The 21,724-nt window shown below is 43.3% G+C and overlaps 1 protein-coding gene across 1 annotated transcript in view; it reads right to left on the bottom strand.

The window, feature by feature from the left end:
* Positions 1 to 16,272: 16,272 nt before the first annotated feature.
* The window catches only part of GYPC (glycophorin C (Gerbich blood group)), a 42,697-nt gene continuing 37,245 nt past the window's right edge, over positions 16,273 to 21,724 (bottom strand). The window contains exons 2-3 of the mRNA XM_032843940.1: positions 17,896 to 17,952; positions 16,273 to 16,977 (exon numbers count right to left, since the gene is read on the bottom strand). Of these exons, the coding sequence (XP_032699831.1) occupies positions 16,781 to 16,977; positions 17,896 to 17,952 (254 nt within the window). The 3' untranslated portion in view covers positions 16,273 to 16,780. The remainder of the gene's footprint in view (positions 16,978 to 17,895; positions 17,953 to 21,724) is intronic.

Here is a 21,724-nt window from a genome sequence, read left to right as displayed (position 1 = left end):
CAATTTAATTAACATATACTGTACTATTAGTTTCAGAGTGAATAGAGTTCAGTGATTCATCAGATGCATACAACACTCAGTGCTCATTACATCAAGTGCCCTCCTCAATGCCCATCACCCAGTTACTCCGTACCTCCACCCACCTCCCCTCCAGCAACCCTCAGTGTTTCCCCTATAATTAAGAGTCTCTTATGGTTTGCCTCTCTCTGTTTTCCTCTTATTTTATTTTTACTTCCTTTCCCCTATGTTCATCTGTTTTGTTTCTTAAATTCCAGCTTGTCACTGTTATGTATGATGTTTACATATCAGGTTGAGGAATTTCCTTCTATTTATAGCTTGCTGAAGGTTTTTATAATGAATATATGCTAAAGATTATCATATGCTTTTTTTGTGTGTCTAACGGGTAAGCCCATGATGTTTTCCTTTTGTTATGTTAATGGATTATTTCTATTCATTGATTTTTTAAGTTAAAGTAACCACACATTCCTATAATAAACCCAATGTTGTCGTGACATATAAGTTTTCTTATATATTGCTGGACTCAGGTTGTTAATACATTTTTAAGAATTTCTCACACCTATATTCATAAAAAAAACAAATGACTTATGATTTTATTTTTTTATACTGTTGTGGTTGGATTTTGGTGTTCAGTTTATGCTGGTCTCAAAATGAGTCCCATTGCATTTTCTCTGGAAAAGTCTGAGTAAAATTAGAATTGTGTATCTTTTAGATATTTGGGATAGCACTTGGTGAAACTCCCTGTATCAGGTGGTCTCTCTGTGGGGCAGTTTTAACTATTGGTCAGATTTTTTTAATTATCACAGGACTACTCAGAATTTCTGTTTTTTAATTTTCCTGAATTAGTTAGTTTTATTTTTCATGACTTGCACATTTTATCTAAGTTTTCAATTTTACTGGTATAATGTTTCTCATAATGTCCTTGTACTGCCTTTTTAATATCTGGAGGATTTAGAGTTATGCTTTCTGTTTTATTCCTAAATTATTTATTTATGCCTTCTCTCATGTTTTTCTTGATTACTTGTGCCTGAAGTTTTAAAATTGGTCTTTTCAAAGAACCAATCTTTGGCATTCTTTTTCTCTCTATTGTATGTGCTTATTTATTTTTTTATTAATTTTTTTCAATAAGCAGAAAGTGTTTTTATTTATTCATTCTTTTTAAGCTTTTATTTTATTATTCTAGTTAGTTAACATACACTGTAACATTAGTCTCAGGTGTGTAATACAGTGATTCATCACTTATGTACAACACCTGGTGCTCATCATGACAAGTGTGCTCCCCAATCCCCAGCGCCTATTTCACCTATCCCCCACCCACCTCCCCTCTGGTAATCATCAGATTGTTTTTTGTAATTAAGTTTGTTTCTTGGCTTGTCGTTCTCCTTTTCCCCCCTATGCTCATTTGTATTGTTTCTTAAATTCTACATATGAGTGAAATCATACGGTATTTGCCTTTCTCTGGCTGACCTATTTCACTTAGTGTAATATTCTGTAGCTCCATTATTGCAAATGGCAAGATTCTATTCTTTTTTATGACTGAATAATATTCCATTGTATATATATGACATTTCTTTATCCATTCATATATTGATGGACACTAGGGTGTTTCTGCAATCTGGCTATTGTAGATAATGTTGCTATAAATATACAGGTGCATGTATCCCTTTGGATTAGTATATTTGTATCTTTTGAGTAAATACCTAGTAGTGCAATTCCTGGATCATAGGGTAGTTCCATTTTTAACTTTTTGAGGAAACTACATACTGTTTTCTAGAATGGCTGCATCATTTTGCATTCCCACCAACAGTGCAAGAGAGTTCTTCTTTCTCCACATTGTGTCGTCACCAATGTGTGTTATTTCTTGTGTTTTTGATTTTAGCCATTCTGATAGGTGTGAGGTGATATCTCATTATAGATTTGATTTGCATTTCCCTGATGATCAGTGATATTGAGCATCTTTTCATGTATCTCCTGGCCATCTGTATGTCTTCTTTGAAAAAAATGTCTATTCGTATCTTCTGCCCATTTTTTAAGTGGACTATTTGTTTTTTGGGTGTTGAGTTTGAAAAGTTCTTTATATATTTTGGATACTATATATTATTATATAGTATATATAGTATTATATAGTATATGATATAATATTATATTTTATAGTATTATATTTTGTATATATACTATATATATTATATATAGTATATATATGCAATATATTATTATATAGTATATATAGTATTATATAGTATATAATACAGTATTATATTTTATAATATTATATTTTGGATACTAACTTTATATATTTTGGATAACTAACCCTTTATCAGATATGTCATTTGCAAATATCTTCTCCCATTCTGTAGGTTGTCTTTTAGTTTTGTTGTTTCCTTCAGTGTGAGGAAGCTTTTTATTTCAATGAAGTCCTAATAGTTTATTTTTGCTTGTGTTTCTCTTGCCTTAGGAGACATATCTAGAAAGAAGTTGCAGTTGATATCAAAGAAGTTACTGCTTGTGCTCTCTTCTAGAATTTTTATGGATTCAGGTCTTACCTTTAGGTCTGTAATCCATTTTCAATTTATTTTTGTGTATAGTGTAAGAAAGTGTTTCAATTTCATTCTTTTCCATGTTGCTGTCCAGTTTCCCCAATGCAATTTGTTGAAAAGACTGTCTTTTTCTCATTGGATACTCTTTCCTGCTTTGTCAAATATTAATTGACCATATAGTTGTGGGTTCATTTCATTTCTATTCTTTTCCTTTGATCTATGTGTCTGTTTTTGTGCCAGTACTATACTTTGTTATTTTTCATTAATTTCTGTGTTTATCTTTAGTATACTCTTTTTTTTTTTCGCATTTTCTTTAGGTATGTTTTATTGTTCTTTTTAAGTCATATGTTTATTTAATTAAATTAATATCTTTCTTGTTCTTAGTATGAATCTTTAAGACTATAGATTTCTATCTATATATCAAATTAGTATTCCATTACATTTTGATGTGTAGTCTTTTATTATCTTCCAGTTTGAAATGTTTTCTAATATCCATTCTGATTTCTTCTTTGACTTGTGCTATTCAGAAATATGTCATTGAATTTACATACAGTAATATCTTTGTTTTTAATTTCTTTTTAAATTTTTTTTATTATGTTCAGTTAGCCGAGATAAAATACACCATTAGTTTTTTATGTAGTGTTCAATGATTCATTTGTTATTCATTTCTAACTTAATTACATGGTAGTCAGAGAATCTAGTTTGAAGGTACCATGATACCAGCCCTTTACAAGTATTTGAGACATTTATTTTTTTGTTTTGGTCTTAATATGTGGAATACTTTATAAATATTCTAGATACACTTGAATAGAATGTCTATTTCTTAACTGTTGAATGCTATGAATATTAATTGTCTATCTATCATCTATCTGTTATCTGTCTAGCTCTGTTATATCAAGATTTATGTGTTTTTCAAATCTTTTATGTATTTGCTTTTTTGTTTTTATATTTTGCTTGATTAAGCTATTCTTAAGATGGTTGTGTCAATATCTGCTAAAATAATGCTGAATTTGTCTGTCTTCTTGTCGTTCCATCAACTTTTGCCTTATATATTTAGAGACTATATTTTTACGTGCATACAAATTTTTAAGTGTTATATTAGCTTTTGTGGGAATCAGATATTTACATGCCTTTTTTTTTTTTACTTTTATCTTGTGTGTTGTTTATAGCGGTTTTCCTTTTCTCTTTTGACAATCTTTTTTTTTTTTAGTGGAGAATTTAGTAAATTTACATTTACTGTATTTCTGATAGAATTAGATTGATTTCCAATAACTTCTTTTGTGTTTTCTACTCTTTTCTGTGTTTTTCTTGCTTTCTTTTGAATTGATTGCATATTTTTCTCATTCCATTTTTTGCTTTCAGCTTAGAATTTATACATTTTTATGTAATGTTATTTAATATGTATATTTAACTTATCAAAGTTAAAGTTTAATTAATATCATTGCCATTTTCCCAAGCAATGCAAGTCCCAAGAACATTTTAACTTCCCTTTATAAATATGGTGTTGATACCCAGTATTTTAGTCAAACCATATTTTTAACTTCATAAGACATTATTATTGTTTTATAAAGTATGCATTTATTTAGGTTTACTTATACATTTTTCACATATTTTCTTATTATTTTATTTTGCATCTTATACTTTCCATCTGAGATTCTGTCCTCTGCCTGAATTTTTTTAGTGGGGGGGGAGGGTAGAGAGAGGAGAGAAAGAATCCAAAGCAGGCTTCACTCTGGGATGGGGACTGAATCTCACCACCCTGAGATCATGACATTAGCTAAAATCAAGTGTTGGACATTTAATCAGCTGAGCTACCCAGAGTCTGCTGAATTATTTTAGAATATCTTTTAGTGAGAGTTTCTTGTTCATCTGAAAAGGTCTTTCTCTCATCATGTTCTTGAAGGTAGTTTTGATAAATATACAATTTTGACAGTTTTATCTACTTTTTCTTTGAAAGTATTATTTTAGCTTTTATGGTTGCCTTTTTTTCTGTTGAGAAAGTGTCAAAATAATTGTTGGGATCCTTTTGAATTTAATCTATTTTTTAATCATTATTTCTAGTATATTCTTGTTATCTTCACTGTTTAGCAGTTTCACTATGATGTGCCTAGTTGTGGGTTCCTTCCATTTTCCTTCTTGAGAATCCTTGGGATTCCTATATTCTGAAGATTGGTGTCTTTTAATAATTCTGAAAAATTGCCTCTCTCTATTTCTCTCCTCTAAAGATAGAAATCTGATTAGATGTATATTAGATCTCCTTACTGAATCCTTTATATATCTTTCATCTCTTAACCTCTTTCTCTATTTTTTTGGGGGGGTATCTATTTTTCATTTCCTAGATAATTTTCACTCAGTACATTGTAGGCAATCCATTGCTTTCTGATTTTCTCAGCTGTTGTTAAGATGTCATCTGCTAGCCCAATTGTTATTCTGTTGGAGGCAATCTCTTTTTCCCATTCTCTGTGATTTTATTAGGATGTGTCAGGGTGTGAACTTACTTTTGCTTATCCTTCTTGGTTCTGAGGACCAGTTGTCTCTGAAAGGCTTTCTAAACTCTGTGTCTCCCTTTCTAGGTGAATACTTTTATTTTCTATTACTTGGCCAGATTCATCTCTGAGCCAACAAGCTGGTGCCTCTCTCTACCTCTATTCCTTTTCTGATGCTGCAGAAACATCTTCCTTGCTTCTGAGGCTGCTTTCTCTCTTTTGGGCTTTACTTCATATTACTATATGATGGATCTAAGGAAGGAATTAGCTTGTACCATCTTGATTGGACCATGACTTCTAAAAGTACATAAAAATAATATTAAAAATAAATTAAATGAATTTTCTATGCTGCATGATCTTGGGGCCTTGATTTCCTTTGTCACTTAATCTGAAAAAGGGGTCCAGGCTTATATGCTATAGGTGTTTTTGTGTTGGTGGATGCTAATGCGTTAGTAGGTGAATGTTAAGAAATTAGCCAGGAAGATATGGTGAAACACCCGGGGAACATATTTGCATGCTATTAACTTCTTCTCTGGAGATAAAGTATTCTTCTCAATTCAGGATTTTTAAAAAGTGGTGGGAATTTCCATGGATTTGGCTTGTGGAAGGGGAAGAGTCCATCTTGCCCATCTGTTGTGACACTAAAAGTGATATTTCTAAATTTCAAATCTGATTAGGCCTCTCCCCGCTCAGAGTCCTCCAGAGGGTCCCACGGGTTATTGAGCAAAATGCACACTTCAGAGCTTGATCCTCAAAGCTATTAATGAGCATTCTTTTAGGACTCTGGGCACACCAGATCCATTTCTGCTCATCACCCTTCTCTTTCTGAGATTCTCTTTTGTTAATTCAAATGCTGATAACTCAGTAACTCCTACTTATTCTTTCAGACTAACAAGTAGAGTTCTTCCTCCAGGAACCTTTCCTGACCAATTTCTCTCTTCTTTTCTACCCCTTTCTTTGCCTTCCTCTTGTTTCTCTCTCCCATCACACTCTATTGGGTCATGTGTGGAAACATCCTGGGGTCCCCTCCGTCTCTGTATTCAGTAAGCTGTGTTGACATTTTCAATTTCCTTTATATTACTGCCTACCTTTGTGACCTCCCTCATTTGTCCCTGTAGACCAAGTGTACACATAGAAGCAGGCACATAGTAGGTTCTCTGTATGTACTTTGTGACTCAGAATGAAGGCACGTTCTCCTACCATGATATACAAGTGGTGCTCTGCCTTCATAGGGCTCCAGGGTTTTATTTTGTCATGACCCATGAACAAAGTTCCCTGACTTGGCTCCTGGGCAACAACATTTTCAGGGTTTTCCATTATTCTGAGAATTGAGCATTGCATCCAGGTAGAATGTTTCTGGAAGGCAGTACCCTTCCCTCCTCCAGTGCCCCAACCCCTGCAGACATCCCGGGGAAAGCAGGGATGTCCTGAAGGAACAGATGCCTTGTGGGATATTTCTGAGAATCTATTTGCCTGGCCTCTAAGAATTTGATTGGGAAAATACCTCAGTTGGAATAATTGCTAGTTCTGTAGATAGAGATGCTGACTTGACTGGGTCAGGGTTGCAGATGAGCCCACTCACCTCATGCCAGACAGAGAGGGTATCTAGGCTAGAGCAAATCTCCTGCAGGCTCACAAGCCCCATGTTCCCAGAAACTCAGTGCAGCTCCTTCATTTCAGAATCAACGCTTTCTGAAAAACTGTGTGGTGATTAAGTGAATGGGCTGAGGCCTGGATTCAAATCCTGGCTCTCTATCATGTCATGGTATGCAATCTGGATGGCCTCCTTAATGTCCCTGTATCCCAGTTTCCTTACCTGAGAGTCCTCCTTACCTGGAGTCCTACCTCAAAGGACTGTTGTGAGGGTTAAATGAGTTAATGGATCATACCTAGTACATATTCAGTGATTACAAAACTTAGAAAGGTTATCATAGCCCAGTTTTAGTGTATTGTGTTTTATCCAACAAGACCTTACCTAATCTTTCCTTAGTGTTCCCATCTGTTCAGTGAGACAGCTGGACTGTATAACCTCATCTGTGCCTTCTAGCAACAGGAGCCCCCAGTTGTCTTCCATTTGCTAGCTCCGTGCCCAGTGCTTCCAAACATGGATGGTATGCTCATAGACTAGTATGACTAGGCATTGATCTAAACCACTTTCATATGGCCTTGTTTCTGGTTTGGACAATACTCTTGCACTGTGTCTCTGTTTGGCTCTAAAGATTACCCTTTCTGGGGTGATAACCTTCACTAGGGAATTCATACAGGGATTTGTAGCCTGAGGGCTCAGGGAGGAGGGTGTTCTGTAGAATACTCTGAATTTTACAGCAGAGCCAATTCATGGTTGAGGTTCATTTAATTTATACTGCTCCCCCCACCCCCGATTGTATATTTTTTGTAGAGGACTTGGAAAAGCACTTGATAGGAAGGAAATAGCAGAAAATGATGACTCATACCTATTACTGTTTGCTGCAGAACCTCTGCTTCTCTGGAGGAGCTGAACTCCTCTGCAGTTGCTGGGATAGAGAAGGAGACATCTGGTTTGCAGTGTCTCAGTGTGAACTCACATGCCACAGTGTGGACCCCTTGACAGGAGATACACAGTGGGACAAGGGAGCCTATGAAGGTGCCATATCCTGAGGGTGAAGAGGGAACAGGCCACAGTGAAGCTCTGGTCTTAGCCTCCCTAGGCTGAGGAGTCTCAGACAAGCATGCCTGATTCCTGTGGAAACTTCTCTCAATGGTCTTAGTACCCTGAGTGGTTACTGTTCACGTGCAGGTGGGCTTTCCAATCTTGCCTGTGCCTTTTTAGCCTGACTGAGTTTGCACTGGGTATGTTGTGTAATTTAGTGTTTTTCACTTAACATTATATCACAAGCATTTCCTGAACTTATTAACAATTCTCTGTAACATCATTTTATTGCTTCAGAATATCTAATTGCAAGTCCACATCATAATTTTCTTAACATTCCCCTAATGATAAACACCTAAGCAGTTTTATATTTTCCTTACTGTAAATAGAGCTATTATGGGCACTTTTTAACTGAAATCCTGGTGTGCATTTCAGGATATTTTCTCAGAATAGACTTCTAGAGGTAGAATTTCAGGGTCAAAGAATATGAACATTTATGAGATTCTTGGCACACTGCCAAAGGGACTGCCAAGTCTGCTCCTGCCAGCGTTTGCCCATTGCACCCTTGGTGGCTTTGGGTAAGCTTCTTTTAAATAATCTCTGCCTTAATTAATAAAATAAAATGGATATACATATTTCTTTGATTAGTAATTCAGGAGCACATTTTTTCCTCTTAGAATCGTTTTTCAATGGCAGGTGATTAATAATAAGTGGGATAAACAAGTTAGAGAAATTCTTTCTACCTCCCTGGGGGGAAGCTGCTGTTGGTTGCCAAGAATTCCAATTCAGCCTGGCTGTTGGAACTCTCTAGGTTTTTTATTTTGAAAAGTGAACATGTCTGTGTGTGTTGGGAGGGAACTCTCCATATAAGCAACCCAAACACATTTTTGGCATGGTACATTTCAACAGGGTATTGAAAAGGATGGGAAAAACTCATGGTGGAGGTTTTCCAAACATCACACATTAACACCTCAGTCTCAGGACCAGCTGATTCTGACAGCTCCATGAAGAAGGAGGCTACAACTTTTCTCCTCTTTTTACTAATGAGGAAATATAGGGTCAAAGAGACAAGACTCCTGATTCTGTTCCATGTCAGTTCCCAAAACGAACTCATCTTTCTCAGCTAGTGAAAAACAACTGCAAGGTGCCAGCAATTCACTTCAATTGTCAGACCACATCTGGGTTTGGCTCAGGCTGCTGGATTGAGGTGTGGAAGTGATGGTGAAGCCAGACTGGCTCCGGTAGGAGAGCAATTTAATCAGTTAGCAGTACCTGCCAGGGACACAAGGAGTGGGAGGATTTCACAAGTGCCCACTACTGCCCAGGTGTCCAGTATTGCCCAGGTATCAGTATTACCCAGATGCTAGAATTGCATAGTTGCTAGTATGGCACGGGTGTGGTATTTACCAAATATGTGGACCCCACCTCCCTTGGAGTCTCCAAGATCCCATTTTCCTCTCTCAGGAAAATTAGAAGGTTAAACGTAAGTACACAGATTGGTTTCTGTGACCTTGTCTGGTACATGTCTACTTATTCTGCCTGACTTCGAGCATAACCTCTTTTCTGTATCACAGTCCTATGTGGGCTAGAATGGGGTTCTGACCTGAGAAAGGTTTCAGAGCTGAGCCTTTGTAAAGTGATGAAGTCAGAAATGTCTTCCTTATCTACCTTCCTGTCTCTGTCCCACCCTGCACTACATAAACATTCCTCAGCACTCCATTCTGCCGTCCCGTCTCCAGGCTCTCATGCCTTGCATCTCTGGCCAGAGATAGGATGCACAGAGGATTAGGATTCCCTTTGTTTCCCCCTGTGCCTAGAATGATGTGCGTAGCAGAGGGCTTTGCAATGCTTCATCCTGAAGAATAAAATTTGAACAATGGAATTTCTGACTTACTCGGAGTTAAAAGTTTAGGTAGAATGCCTTCCCATGGTATCTCAAATGCCATATGGGCAGGCTTTAAGAGGTAGCCCTTCTGAATCCATTGCTTTTCCCTCTGGGCTTGTAGTCAGTTATTTTTTGTCTCAGAGGAGATACAAGTGTGACTATAGGATGCTGAAGGCTTTGGTTCATTCCATGCAGAATTTAGTGACAAAGGTTGATGAACAGTCTACATCTATAAACCCAACATATCTAGTGTGAACTTCCCCTCCAGGAGCTGTAGGGTTCTATATGCATGACATCCCAGAACCAGTGTGGGAGTCAGGTGAATTCACAATTCAATGTCAAAGAGGATTTGGCTTCCATCCCAAGGGATCTGTTATAAGGTGCTTTTCCCTATTCAGGCTTCAACAATTCCTAGGCCATCTTTCTCCCCAGAGTACACCTCTAATTCATCTTCAACACTGGCTACCAATATGATTTGCAGACCAGACATCTGTGTCCCATTCCCTTCAAGGGCTTTCCACCACCTACAAGGCAACATCCAGACTCCAAACATAACAGCCAGGCTCCTCATTACCTGGTTCTTTGCAGTCTGTGGGTCTAGCCTCGCCCTTCATGACTTCTGCAAAGACTACATGCCCCAGAAACAGCAGCACACTGAAAGTTTCTGGGCTCACCTTTATTTCTCTGCATTTCCCACCCCTATGACTGGTTGACTCCTTTCAAACCAGGCTCAGAGTTCCTTCTCCAAGAATGCTTCCTTGGCCTCCCTACTTTAATGTGCTTCAGTATTCTTCTACTGTGGGCTCTGTGCAACTTGAGCTGTTTTAATGCATTTCCTACTGTGATGAGTGTCCTCCAGAGCAGTGGCAGGGCCTTGCTCACCTTGTCTCTAGCATTGTACTTACCACTTGGGATAAACTCAGAGAACATTTGTGGACTGAACAAAGGTGTGTCACTGCCTAGATGCTGAGGTCTATATGCTCACCATCATTTTGTCCTAACGTCTCCACTTGTCACCCTTAGAGGATAATATCTGATAAACAGCAGCTGTGAACTAAATGGTCCTCCCCTGGAGGAAGGAAGATGCCCCCCTGGGGCATCTAAGGGGGACCACAGAGGGCTCTATCGTCAGAGAGCTGAATGTAAAACTTTTTCTTACTTTTTGACGTGGAGAGAAAAAGAAGAATTTCAGCTATTTGAAAAATAAAAGGTGGCCAAAGTGTTTGGTTTAAAGTTGAAGACTGGGTGGGGGGGTCCACCTCTCTTAAGCATCCTTGGAGATCTGTAACGTTGGCAAGAGAGACCTCTTGATCACTGGATGACCTTAGAAATAGAAGCTGGAGAATTCCATCTAGCCTTATTGTCAGGGCTCTGGATTTATGAGTTCACCCATGAACTAAGACATTCCCATAGTGTATACCTCTATTTGTTCCTGTGACAGTAAACCAATAAAATCCAGAAAACCTGCAGCCATATCTCTCTGGGATTAGCAAAAAGATGGAGAAAAGTTTTCTCCTTTAAACTCCCTCATGTGCCTTAAGAAGCAGAGTATGCTTTTTGGTTGGCTGGTGACAAGGTAGAGATACTTTAATGTTCTCCAAGCCCAGCTACTTGGCACATTGCTTGGGTTTAATGTATGTACATACTTACTCAACAAATATTGAGCACTCACGGGCAGCAGGCACTGTTAGGCAGTGTCTACCTTGTTGGGGGACAATGCTCCATGGGTCTCTCAAATTTGTCACATCTTGTGAGGAGTGAACTGGTTGTTTCTGGGCTGTCTTTGCAAGGATGTTTTTATAGCAAGCAGCTTTGGAGAGTGGAAATAATGACTTTCTCCAGAGCAGAGAGGCAAGCATGCTTACTGTCCATCAGAAAGGACTCTGGTTCTCTTAGCTCAGGTTTCTTCTTCTAGAACTCAACTACCTTGTGAGCAAGCATCCAGCAGGGACCATCCACATTGCCCACGTGGGGCTAGGGGACAAGAAGTGCTGACATAAGTGTATTGATGTTCATGCCCTAGCTGTGAGCAGTAAAGCCCTCTGTCCTGTGTCTTCTGTCAACATCTATGGAACTATTACAGGTTTGGCTTACCTCACAAGCAAGCAAAATCTCAGCACCTTCATATTTCCTGACCAGCTTATATCCTTATTGAATTTCATATTCAAAATACCCTAAAATTAAAATATCTTTACTTCATTTCGTGGATTAGAATGGAAGCAGAGAAGTTAACTCTTCCTAGGTCACAGAGCTAGTTAGTGGTAGAGAGGAGATTTTTGCTCAAGTCTGTCCAGTTCCAGAACCATGGCTTTCCATAACATGTCGGTTCAATTGCAGATGTGAAGGGGCCTATAGTTCTATGTGTGGTACTGTCCCCCCTATTCCCTAACCCCTTGGCCACTAAATGAGCTCTGTTGCTATAATGATAAAAAAGCTCAAGCAAGGAATGGAAACCAATTGAGAAGCATCTTCTCCAAAGGAACATAAACAAGGTATCATCAGGAGTGTCTTCCATGAAAGAAGTTCTCCAATATTTACATAACAGTTGGCTCGAAGCTCTACTTACTGCCCTTTCTTCTGATGCACAGATGAGATCCATTTCCGCACAAGCAGGATGGTCTGAGTCATGTGAATTTCATACAAAATGATGTGTAACTGGAGTAATGGGCATGCTCCAGGATGGCAGATGTCTCCAGCCCCTTCGAAGGGTCCAAACCTTGATAAGCCTATAGCAGCTCCCTTGTACATTTCCACAGTGCATTTTCATCTGTGCCGTTTAATTTGATCTTTGCCTTATCCTTATGATAGTGACCTGCTTCTCTGGTGGCTCCGTATGGTCTGTGGCACAAAACCCCATTTCTTAGACTAAGGGCCCAAGATTCTCTGTGGTCCAGCCCTAGTTTACTCTGTGGCCAAACAAAGTTTCCTTTCCCATCTGAAGCCTTCCTAATCCATTCCATACCTTCGGTGGAACTGGCTTCTCCTTCCATGGTGCTCACAGTTATCTGTATCCCTTCACTCACAGCATCTGTAACTGTGGGCTGAATACAGTGACATGTTCATCTTCTCCATCAAGCCATGGGCCCTTGAGGCAAGGCTGGCTATATCTAGATAAACCACCCATGTCACACAGAATCTATCTAGGTTTGAAATTTCATCATTAAATACTCTTATTTGGGGCTTAAACACTTTTTAAAGCCACAAATCATCCCAGGAGTAAGTAGTACAGATGTTTTGCACATGTTTTGACATGATGTGATCTATCTGATCATTTTCTTCCTTGATAAGAGTGACCTGGGTGGCAAGATTCATGGGCGTTAGTACATGAATGAGATGTGATCAACCTGAAAGTACTTACTGTCTTTATCTTGCTAATCATCCTGCAGGGGGCCAACAGTTCAGGACTCTACTTGGTCACTGACTCCCACCATTGAGAGCTGCCTCTGTCCCAGGCCAGCTCTTGCCAGGGATGGGGATGTTGGCATAAGAGCCCTGGTTATTGTTGGCAGGGGCCAGGCCTGGAGTGCTCTACCCCAGCACTGGGTCATTTCGGGGTCTTTGAGTCCTGGTGCCACCTGCTGCACTCCATGAAGAGCTCTTGCTGATGCTCCTCAATCTGCAGAAGGAAGGAGCCTCCTCTCTCTAGCCTGCTAGTCAGACAGGCCTGGGTTCAAATGCTCCGGTGGCCATTAGAAGCTGTGTGACCTTCAGAGATCACTCCAAGCTTTCTGAGCCTCAGTTTCTATAGGGCTGAAAGGTGGATAAGGCCACTGGCTTGTAAGGACTGTGGTGAGGACAAGAAGAGCACATGCAAAGCAGCTGGCATTTCATACAGAGTGTGCTACCTCCCCCTCCATCTTCTTCTAGCCCTCCTCTCTACTTCTCTCCCTTTTCTCTCCCCTTTCTGCCTTTCCTCTCCACTTCTCTCTGTCCTCAAGAGCTTTTGGAGAACTGGTGCATGCATTTGTGCACATTTGCCCCCACCCGCATTTGTGGCAGACGTGCTACCTTGTGACTCTATGCATCATCCTTTGGGGGAGATAAAGATAAAGAAAGTGTGCTCCCTTCCCAGATGATGCACCATTTATTTGCATACCAGTGTGTTCTAGATGCCTGAGGGAATGTGTGCATGCATGTGCTCACTGGCCTGGTGCTTTTGCCTCTGCAGTTAGCCTGTGACAGCTTCCTCCTCCTGGGGGCATCTGGATAGGCCACCTTGGATGAATCAGCCTGGCAGCATCCATGTCACCCCTGTGCCTGGTTCTGGCTAGGCCTGAGGGCTGAGACTAAGCTGTGCTTCAGTACAGTCTTCTAGGACATTGGATGGGCACGAGGGCAAGGACCAGGGGAAGGAGGTGCCAGTTCTCAGAGAGTAGTCAACACAGGTGGCTCTGGGGCTTTTGCGAAGGATGTGGGGAGGAGCCACCAGCATCTTTTTCCAGGACAGACATCTGTGGTGGCATCAGGCGGCCCAGGTACTCTGGGTTCATCCTTTTCCTGGAGACTTTTTTAAAGCAAGACATGCCTGTGTATGGGTTCTGGGAGCATCCTCTGTGCCCACTGGGCAGTGATCTGTGCTCACAATCCTTCAAGATGAGGCCATATGCCCACATTTTCTCAAAACCCTGAAGTGATATCACAACAGGAAGGGATGTTGGTAGTTGGTTAGTTCAGTGTTTCCCAAATATGTTCTGGGGACTCTTGGCCCACAAGTGTGTAAAATGTGTTTTGGGAAGAAATGGGGTCTCTGGAAAAATACATTTGAGGAATGCTGCTTTCATCCTCCTACCCTCCCATACTCCAAGAGTCACTGCACACATTGGAACACTAGGGATGCCTGAAACTTCACACAGCTTTAACTTTGTTTAACACGTCATTTACACATTTATTTGCACAAGGAACATCCTTTTTGTTTGGGCTGTTTATCACTATTTTGCCAGGCTGTTATTTTATTGATTAGAGTTTGGGACATACGGATGGTTGTAGCTCAACGCTTGATTTTATAGATGAAGTGTGGTGGGCCAGCGAACTCAGGTTACTCAGCAGAAGGTCTCACCCTTTGGCTATCATTAACTTCTTTTCTTCTATTTCTCCCCCGACACCCATGACAACCCTAGAACATCCAGCTATTTTGTTTGGTGGCCATTTGGGGAAGAACTTGGATCCTGCTCTTCTCCTAGGGGAATGATGGAGGACCTTTTTGCTGACTCCTGGTTGTAGAAGGTGCAGCCTCAAGAGATCTGAGTCACAGAGGGCTCCTGGCAGCCTGGGCTGCAGTCTTAAACCTGGACTTGCTGATCTCTGAGTGACTGCTGAGTTGCTGGGAGTCTTAGAAAGACCCTTAAAAGGACCTTTAAAAGACCCTTAAAAAGACCCTTAAAAAGGACGATGGTTAGTAAGTTCATCTTCTCTCCCTGTTACTCATTTTAACCCACTGAGCCACCCAGGCACCCCTCCCTGTTACTCATTTTAAATGACAGTTCTTCTTCTTCTGGAAATGTTTAGAAGTGGTGCAGTAAGGAACTTCCATTATCAATACATATGTACTGCGTATCTAGCACCAATTATTGACTCTGGATGGCAGCACTGAGCACCTGATACGCTTGTTCTTGCCACCAACCCTGAGACTTGGTACTGCAGGGGTTCAGAATGAGTCCCTCAGCATGGACCACTTTGGCACACAGATTACTTTGAGCTGGAAAGAATCAAGGCCCAAAAGACTCAGAAAAATCTCTTACCTTCCCCTTAACTGCCCAAAAGAATTGAGACAGAGGACCTGCTCCAGGAAGGGAACTATCACCATAGATAACTACATTATGATATAACCAGAGGAGGTGGACAGGGAGGAGTTTAGCAAAGTCTGTGTTAAAATTTCTCTCTGTGTCCCATTGTTCCTGAGGGGCCCAGCCAACATTTCTTTACCGAGCATTTACTCTTTTCCACATTCCTATGAATGGACCTTCCTTCCCTTCAAAATCCCATCCACCTACCCTCTTCCCCTTAGTCAGGATGACAAATATACCTCATTTTGCCTGACTGTTTTTAGAATCCCATGTTTATGTGGATTCTCAGGAATTATGAAATTAAATTTGATTTTTCCAGTCTGTTTCATGTCAACTTGATTCTTAGACCAGCCAGAAGGATCTTGAAGGGCAGAATAGAATTTTTCCTTCTCAACACTACCATGGAATCATGTCCATTTGAGGGATGAGAACACTGAAGACAGAAAGGTCAAGTGAGTTGCCCAAGTTCCCAGGACCAGGAAAGGGGATCCAGGGCCCAAACCCAGAGGGATGGCACTCTGCAGTCTATGCCCTAGCCACTGTTATTAAGGGAAGGATTGGTTCACTCATAGTCACTTAACAGGTGTAGTTTTTCTAATATCGCACATTAAAAAATCAATGCTTCAGCCAGTGTCCTGGCAGCTTGTAAGGCCATTATTTCTAGGGGAATATTCCACTCCTTCATTTGTTTCATGAAGCTGGTGCCTGCACAGGGAGAAAAAGAAATCTTGTCACTGGGCCCTCCTTCCCTCAGGGCCTCAGGAACCCTCTCCACTGTCTATGCTGAGGACAGGACAATGGGGCTGGAAGTGGATGGTTCCAGCCCCTCGCAAGCAGACTTAGCGGAGAACACAAAGTTGCACCTGTGAAATGCAAGGCCTGGGTGGTGGTTATCTTTCCCTAGACAATTACAGTAATACTGTTTGACTCTGAATGCTTGGTTACATTTCAAATTTATTTCCAATCATTTAGAGCTGGATCAATGGGAGACAAAGGTGCCTTTTAGCTCTGGCACCTGCTGTTCCCCCCAAATGTCAAGGACTGACATTTGATGCCATTATCCCCAGTCAGCTTACAGATGACTCACTTTCTTGCTTCCCCAGCCCTCAGGCCCACCCGCCCAGCAAGGACTTTCACACCATGCTGATAACAAACTGCACTGTCCAGGAGAACCCAGACTTTCTCCCTCTGGCAGAGCAAAGGCAGGCCTCCTGGGTGGCCACTGCATCCCTGGGTGCCTGGGAGAGGCCTCTTGTGGCTCAGTTCCTTCTTCCCTCTCTCCCCAGGCTAGCACCTAGTGTTCCCAGGCCAGGTGCATATCTTGGGATGAGGTGGGCACTCTCATGATCCGCCTGGTGGTACAGATAGCAGGTGGGGTTGTGGGGTGCATCTTCTCTCGTGGAGTTGAAGGAGGCACTGGGGGAGGCGAGGCCTGGTGCTCCTCAGATGAAGTACTCCTTTCTGCTGTTGTCACCTGTGTCCTGGAGGGAGGGGTCGTCCTGCAGGGCTGCATCTGCACTCTCAGCAAACTCTGTGCCCTTGGCCTCATTGGTGTGGTAGGTCCCCTTATGTCTGTACATGTAGCGTAGCATGACGATGAAGAGGCAGATCAGGACGATGGCTACAGCAGCGATCACGCCTGCAGGAGGAAAGCAGTGCATGGCTCTGTCTGAGACAGGCTTGTGGGAGGGGGTCAGGACACACAGGGCTAGTGGCAGAACAGACATTCTGCTGCAATAAACACCACCCCCAGACACTGGCTCATTCCTGCCCAGAGTGCACTCACCCTTATCTGTGCCCATTGAATTACCCCTCTCTCCCCTCCTGCTCCCCCATCCTCCACTCACTGTGGTGCAGACTGAGGCTGGAAGAGGATTCCAGAACTTACCCTAACTCAGGGACGCTCAGTCTACTGAGGAAGACAGACCTCTGTGCATAACTTGCAGAATGAACTATGTGAGTTTATCTAAAACTGAGGGGTTCATGAACCTCAGGACTTTCAGTTTTAAAACCAGAACAATCCCAACTGAGAAGTGCCCTGGCGGACGAGACTTGGTGCTGAGAGTGGCCAGAAGGCTGGGCCCTGGTGGCTGCCCCCTGTGCACTACTGGGGGTACAAAACAGGGCCATGAGAAACCCTTGAGACAGGTTGGACGGAGTGGAGTTCACTGCTTATCACCCTATCTGAGCTCCAGCACATTCTCCAGAGGTGCGTGAGTCTGGCTGGGGAGCAGTGACCAGTCAAGCAAAGGACTAAAGAAGGAGAGGATTCTGGAGGACGCCATGTAAAGGCATGGGGTGTGGGTGGAAGTCAGCCCTTCATTTCTGTTTGGGCTCATGAGCAGTTGGGAGAAGAGACTTGAAATCTGGGCAGTAGGGCCCAGGTCATTCAGAGCCTGGGAGTGCTTGGGGGAGGAGGACGCTGGCAAGTTTTAGAGGGGCTTAGGTCCCTCATGCAGCCTCACCCTCATTCAGGCATTTGCTCTGAAGTCTCAGGCAGGTTCTCCCTGCGGAGTTCCCTCTAACCCTCCTGGCTTGGAGGCCCGAAACAGCTCACCTGCAATGATGGCGATGTTCGCCCTCAGAGAGGGGAAAAATGGGCCAGGGTCGAGTTCTGCGAACAGAAGAGAAAAGCCTTAGTGGGGAGAGAAAATCTTCCCATACTTGGCAGCACCCCAGCCTTGCCTGCACCCCCTGCTCACAGGCACACAGCTCTTGAGCAGGCCGAGTGGACAGGAGGCAGTGTGTGCCTGGCCAGGCTTCTGGCTCTGCCTGGTCCCTGGCAGGTCTGGAGATAACGTGTGAACCGCAGTGGAAAGGACCCAGTTCTGGCGTCTCTGCAACCATGCGAGTGGGATGAGGGATGGGCTCCTGCACTGGGCAGACCCTGGATAGACATGCCTGGTGGTGGGCATGAAGGTGGGCAGTAATATGCCTGGTGCCAGCACCACCGGACTTTGGGCCTCAGCTTTTCTCACCATAATGGCAAAAACAGACCATTTGTGAAGTGTCCCCACATGTGGAGGGTCTGTAAATGCCAGGTGTTGGTTTAGTTGCCTTTCACCCATCCCGTCATGTGGTCTTCGCAGCCATCCCATGAGGTGTATGGTATTACTAGCCATTTCACAGGTGTGACCCTGAGGATCAGAGAACGACATGCCCAGAGTCACACAGCTCGCCAAGTGGTGGGCCTGGACTTAGCTCACACTTTCACCTCTGGGGTGTACTTTCTTTTTTCTCTCTTGAAGATGCCCCTCCCAGGAGGGCTCCTGTCTGGAGGCTCTTCCCAGAGTCCCCTCTGTGGTCTCTGATCGGCTCTTCTGTGGGAAGGGCCGCCTGGGGTGCTACCAAATTATTGAGTGTGTTTTTCCATAGGGCTCCTGTCTGGCCGCAGGGCTAGCATCTCAAGGACAGCAGGCACCTGCACATCACCTCCAGTGGCTTCACAGAGTGTCTCCTCTCTCCTCTGGGAGATGAGTGAGAGGAAGTATTTATTAGACCACAGAAATAGCAATGTTAACATGGAAATCCCATGTTCCTATTACAACGGCTATGCATATTAAAAGAGAGAAGGCTACTTCATAATATTCCTTTCCGTTTAGATAATCACTTTAATTATAGTCAGATGAGGTCATTCTCCCCAGCACAGCTTCCAGATGCCTTTTTCTGATAAGAAACCAACTGTGGTGCCAGGAAGGACAGTGCGGAGAGCCAAGCAAAGGCTCCAGGCTGGAGACAGAGGAAGAGAAAAACAGCCTGGAGGGCGGAAAGAGGTTAAAAGAGGTCCTCAGGTCAGCAAGGAGAGCAGGCACAAGCAGGAGTCAGGGCAGCGGCGGGGAGGGGAAGGCAGGAGGAGCAGTCAGGTCAGCTTCTAAGTGCTTCACCATAGTGGGAACTCAGGTTGGAGGGGCAGGAAGTTCAAGCAGCATCGGACTCTGAGATCTAGGATGGACAGGAGCAAGCTAGAATTTAGTATGAAGTCCACAGAAGGTGCTCCATGGACACGCACTGAATGATACCGCAGAAAGAAATGCCTGTACGTGTGTGTACACCCACACAAGTGAGCAGATTCAGACGCTAGCCTTGTAGACCTTCCTCAATCACAAAGCATCTTATGCTTCAGTAAGAAGAAAGAGTGGCCCCTTCCTTAAGTCTGTGTGGATGGTCACAGAAGTTCAAACATCCAGAATTGCCACTTGGAATGTTCCAGGCCAAGACCAGCATTTCTTATGCCAGTTTGTCCAACCCAGTCAGGGATAGAAGGGACTCCTGTTCTGTTTTCTTTTAAAAGCAATTCACAGTTGATTACCACGTGCCAGGTACTGTCCTCAGCATTTACCAGGTTTTAACTCATTTAGTCCCCACGGCAGTCCCATTCAGAAGCAGTGACTATTTTTCCCATTGTACAGATCTGGAAGCTGAGCCCCAGAAAAGTGTTATTGTTTTTCCTGGATCATACAGCTAAGAGAGTCAGGAGTCCACCAACTCAGGCCGAGGCTGCCCGGAGTCAGTGTGCTTACCCCTGCAGGCACTGCCCAGGGAGGGGGTCTGGGTTGGCAGCTTAAGGAACAGATGAGGTATTTGGCTTGAATCCATTGGGGTGAACTTCTTAACTTGTGTTTGGAACCCTGTACCCAAACCCATATACTGGAACACCGGAAGCCCTCCCAGCAGGCCAGTGAGCTGGGGGCTGGAGGGACCTCTGGCCTCTGAGGGGTCATTAGTTGAACCCCTAGCAGGGCTCCCTCTGAACTCACGTGCACTCAGGAGCACAGTGGGCAGGGACGCCTGATCTCCATGCCCCAGCCCTCCAGCTGTGTGGAGCTGAATTTGCACACTGTGAGCGCCCCCAGACACTTCAGCATGACAGGAACGGCCACAGAGGTCAGAATCGACACAGAGGAGGCAGCTCAGGCCTGTCTGGGAAGATGGGGATGGTAGAATAAGTGGTTCTCAAAGTGTGGTCCTGGGACTAGCAGCATTTCCTAGGAATCTGCTAGAAAGGCAAATTCTTGGGCCCCATCTCAGACCTGTGGAATCAGAGGAGGGTGCCCCACAATCTGTGGTCACAGGCCTCTAGGTGGTTTGATGATTGTTCTGTGTTGAGAACTGCTGGTGGCGAGAAAGCTCCCAGAGGGAAGTCCTTACGATTGGCTCTTGAAGGATGAATGAGAGTTTCTGCACAGACAGGAGTGTAAGCATTCCAAGCAGAGATCACAGCACCCAGAACAGTGCTCACCTCTCCCGAGCCCTCACTTTCTCCCTGAATGTCTGCTCACCATCCATGGTGCTGAGGCTCTGGAAGCCTGTGCTTTGATCTCTCACCTCTGGAGATGGTGGGGTGAGGACCGTCATTGGCTCTGCTCCCTTGTCCTGCTTCCTTTTAGCCAGCAGGAATGATAAGGGACATTTGGAAAGGCTAGCTGGAGTGAGCTCCATTCTGCCCAGGAAAGTGACGGGTTAGTGTGCAAGCAGATTGCAACCCTGGAATGAAAGCCCACCTCTAGCTGGGGTTGAAGGGTGAGTATGTGATTGGAGTTAGCATCATTCTGAGCCCAGGAACTGGGGTGAGGGGATTAATGGGCAGCCTTAGTGGGTGCATTTATGGCAGAGCAAGGTGTTACTTATGACTAGGCGTGGGACTGAGATCAGAAGTAAGCCACTGTGCAGCCCTCAGATTGGACAGGCATGGGAGCCCTCCACCCTTCTCTAGAGATCCAGGGTACGCTGTGATTTTCCTCCTTGTCTCCCCTCAAGGTTGTAACGCTCCCCACCAGACAGAACACTCTAAAAGCCCCAGAAGCACACTGACCCCAGTGTGCACAAGCCCCAGAAGCACATTGGCTACAGCTCTATGCTCCACATCGGGCTATGCTCCTGGGACCCAAGAACAATTATTGAATGGTATTTGAAAGCCTGGTCCCTTCGGGGGAACCTAGAGTCGAACTGCACTTTGCATTGTCCACCTTGTTGTGAAGACAGCTTTTGGTTCAAGTCTTGGTGTGAGTTTCACAGCTGCGTATTCAGCAAAGTACTTGATATTGACTGGCTTTAGCTTCTTTGTATGTAAAACAAGATTAGCAATACCTGCCCCTGTGGTAGGGATTAGAAATGACATGCCCACACATGATAAATATTTTATATATGTTTACTGAGTTGTAGTCACTTTTTTTTTTTTTTAAAGAAAGGCAAACTGCCACATGTGGCACCTCATTTGAACGTGTCTGGAGTCTTGGAAGCTTGACGACCCTACATTCCCCTAAAAATAGTCCTCGAGAGCTTGACTGAAGGTTCTAGCAGGGGAACTCAGCTACTCATATACCTTCAACTGAAGAACCATCCTCCTCTATCAGGGAAGGTCGTCCTCTTCTACCAAGGGCGTGGCT

The sequence above is a fragment of the Lontra canadensis genome, unplaced genomic scaffold (assembly GCF_010015895.1).
Source record: "Lontra canadensis isolate GAN:19392208 unplaced genomic scaffold, GSC_riverotter_1.0 scaffold145, whole genome shotgun sequence".
NCBI classification, from domain to species: domain Eukaryota; kingdom Metazoa; phylum Chordata; class Mammalia; order Carnivora; family Mustelidae; genus Lontra; species Lontra canadensis.
The sequence above is the reverse complement of the archived record's forward strand: the minus strand, read 5'-3'. Positions and strand labels throughout refer to the sequence as shown.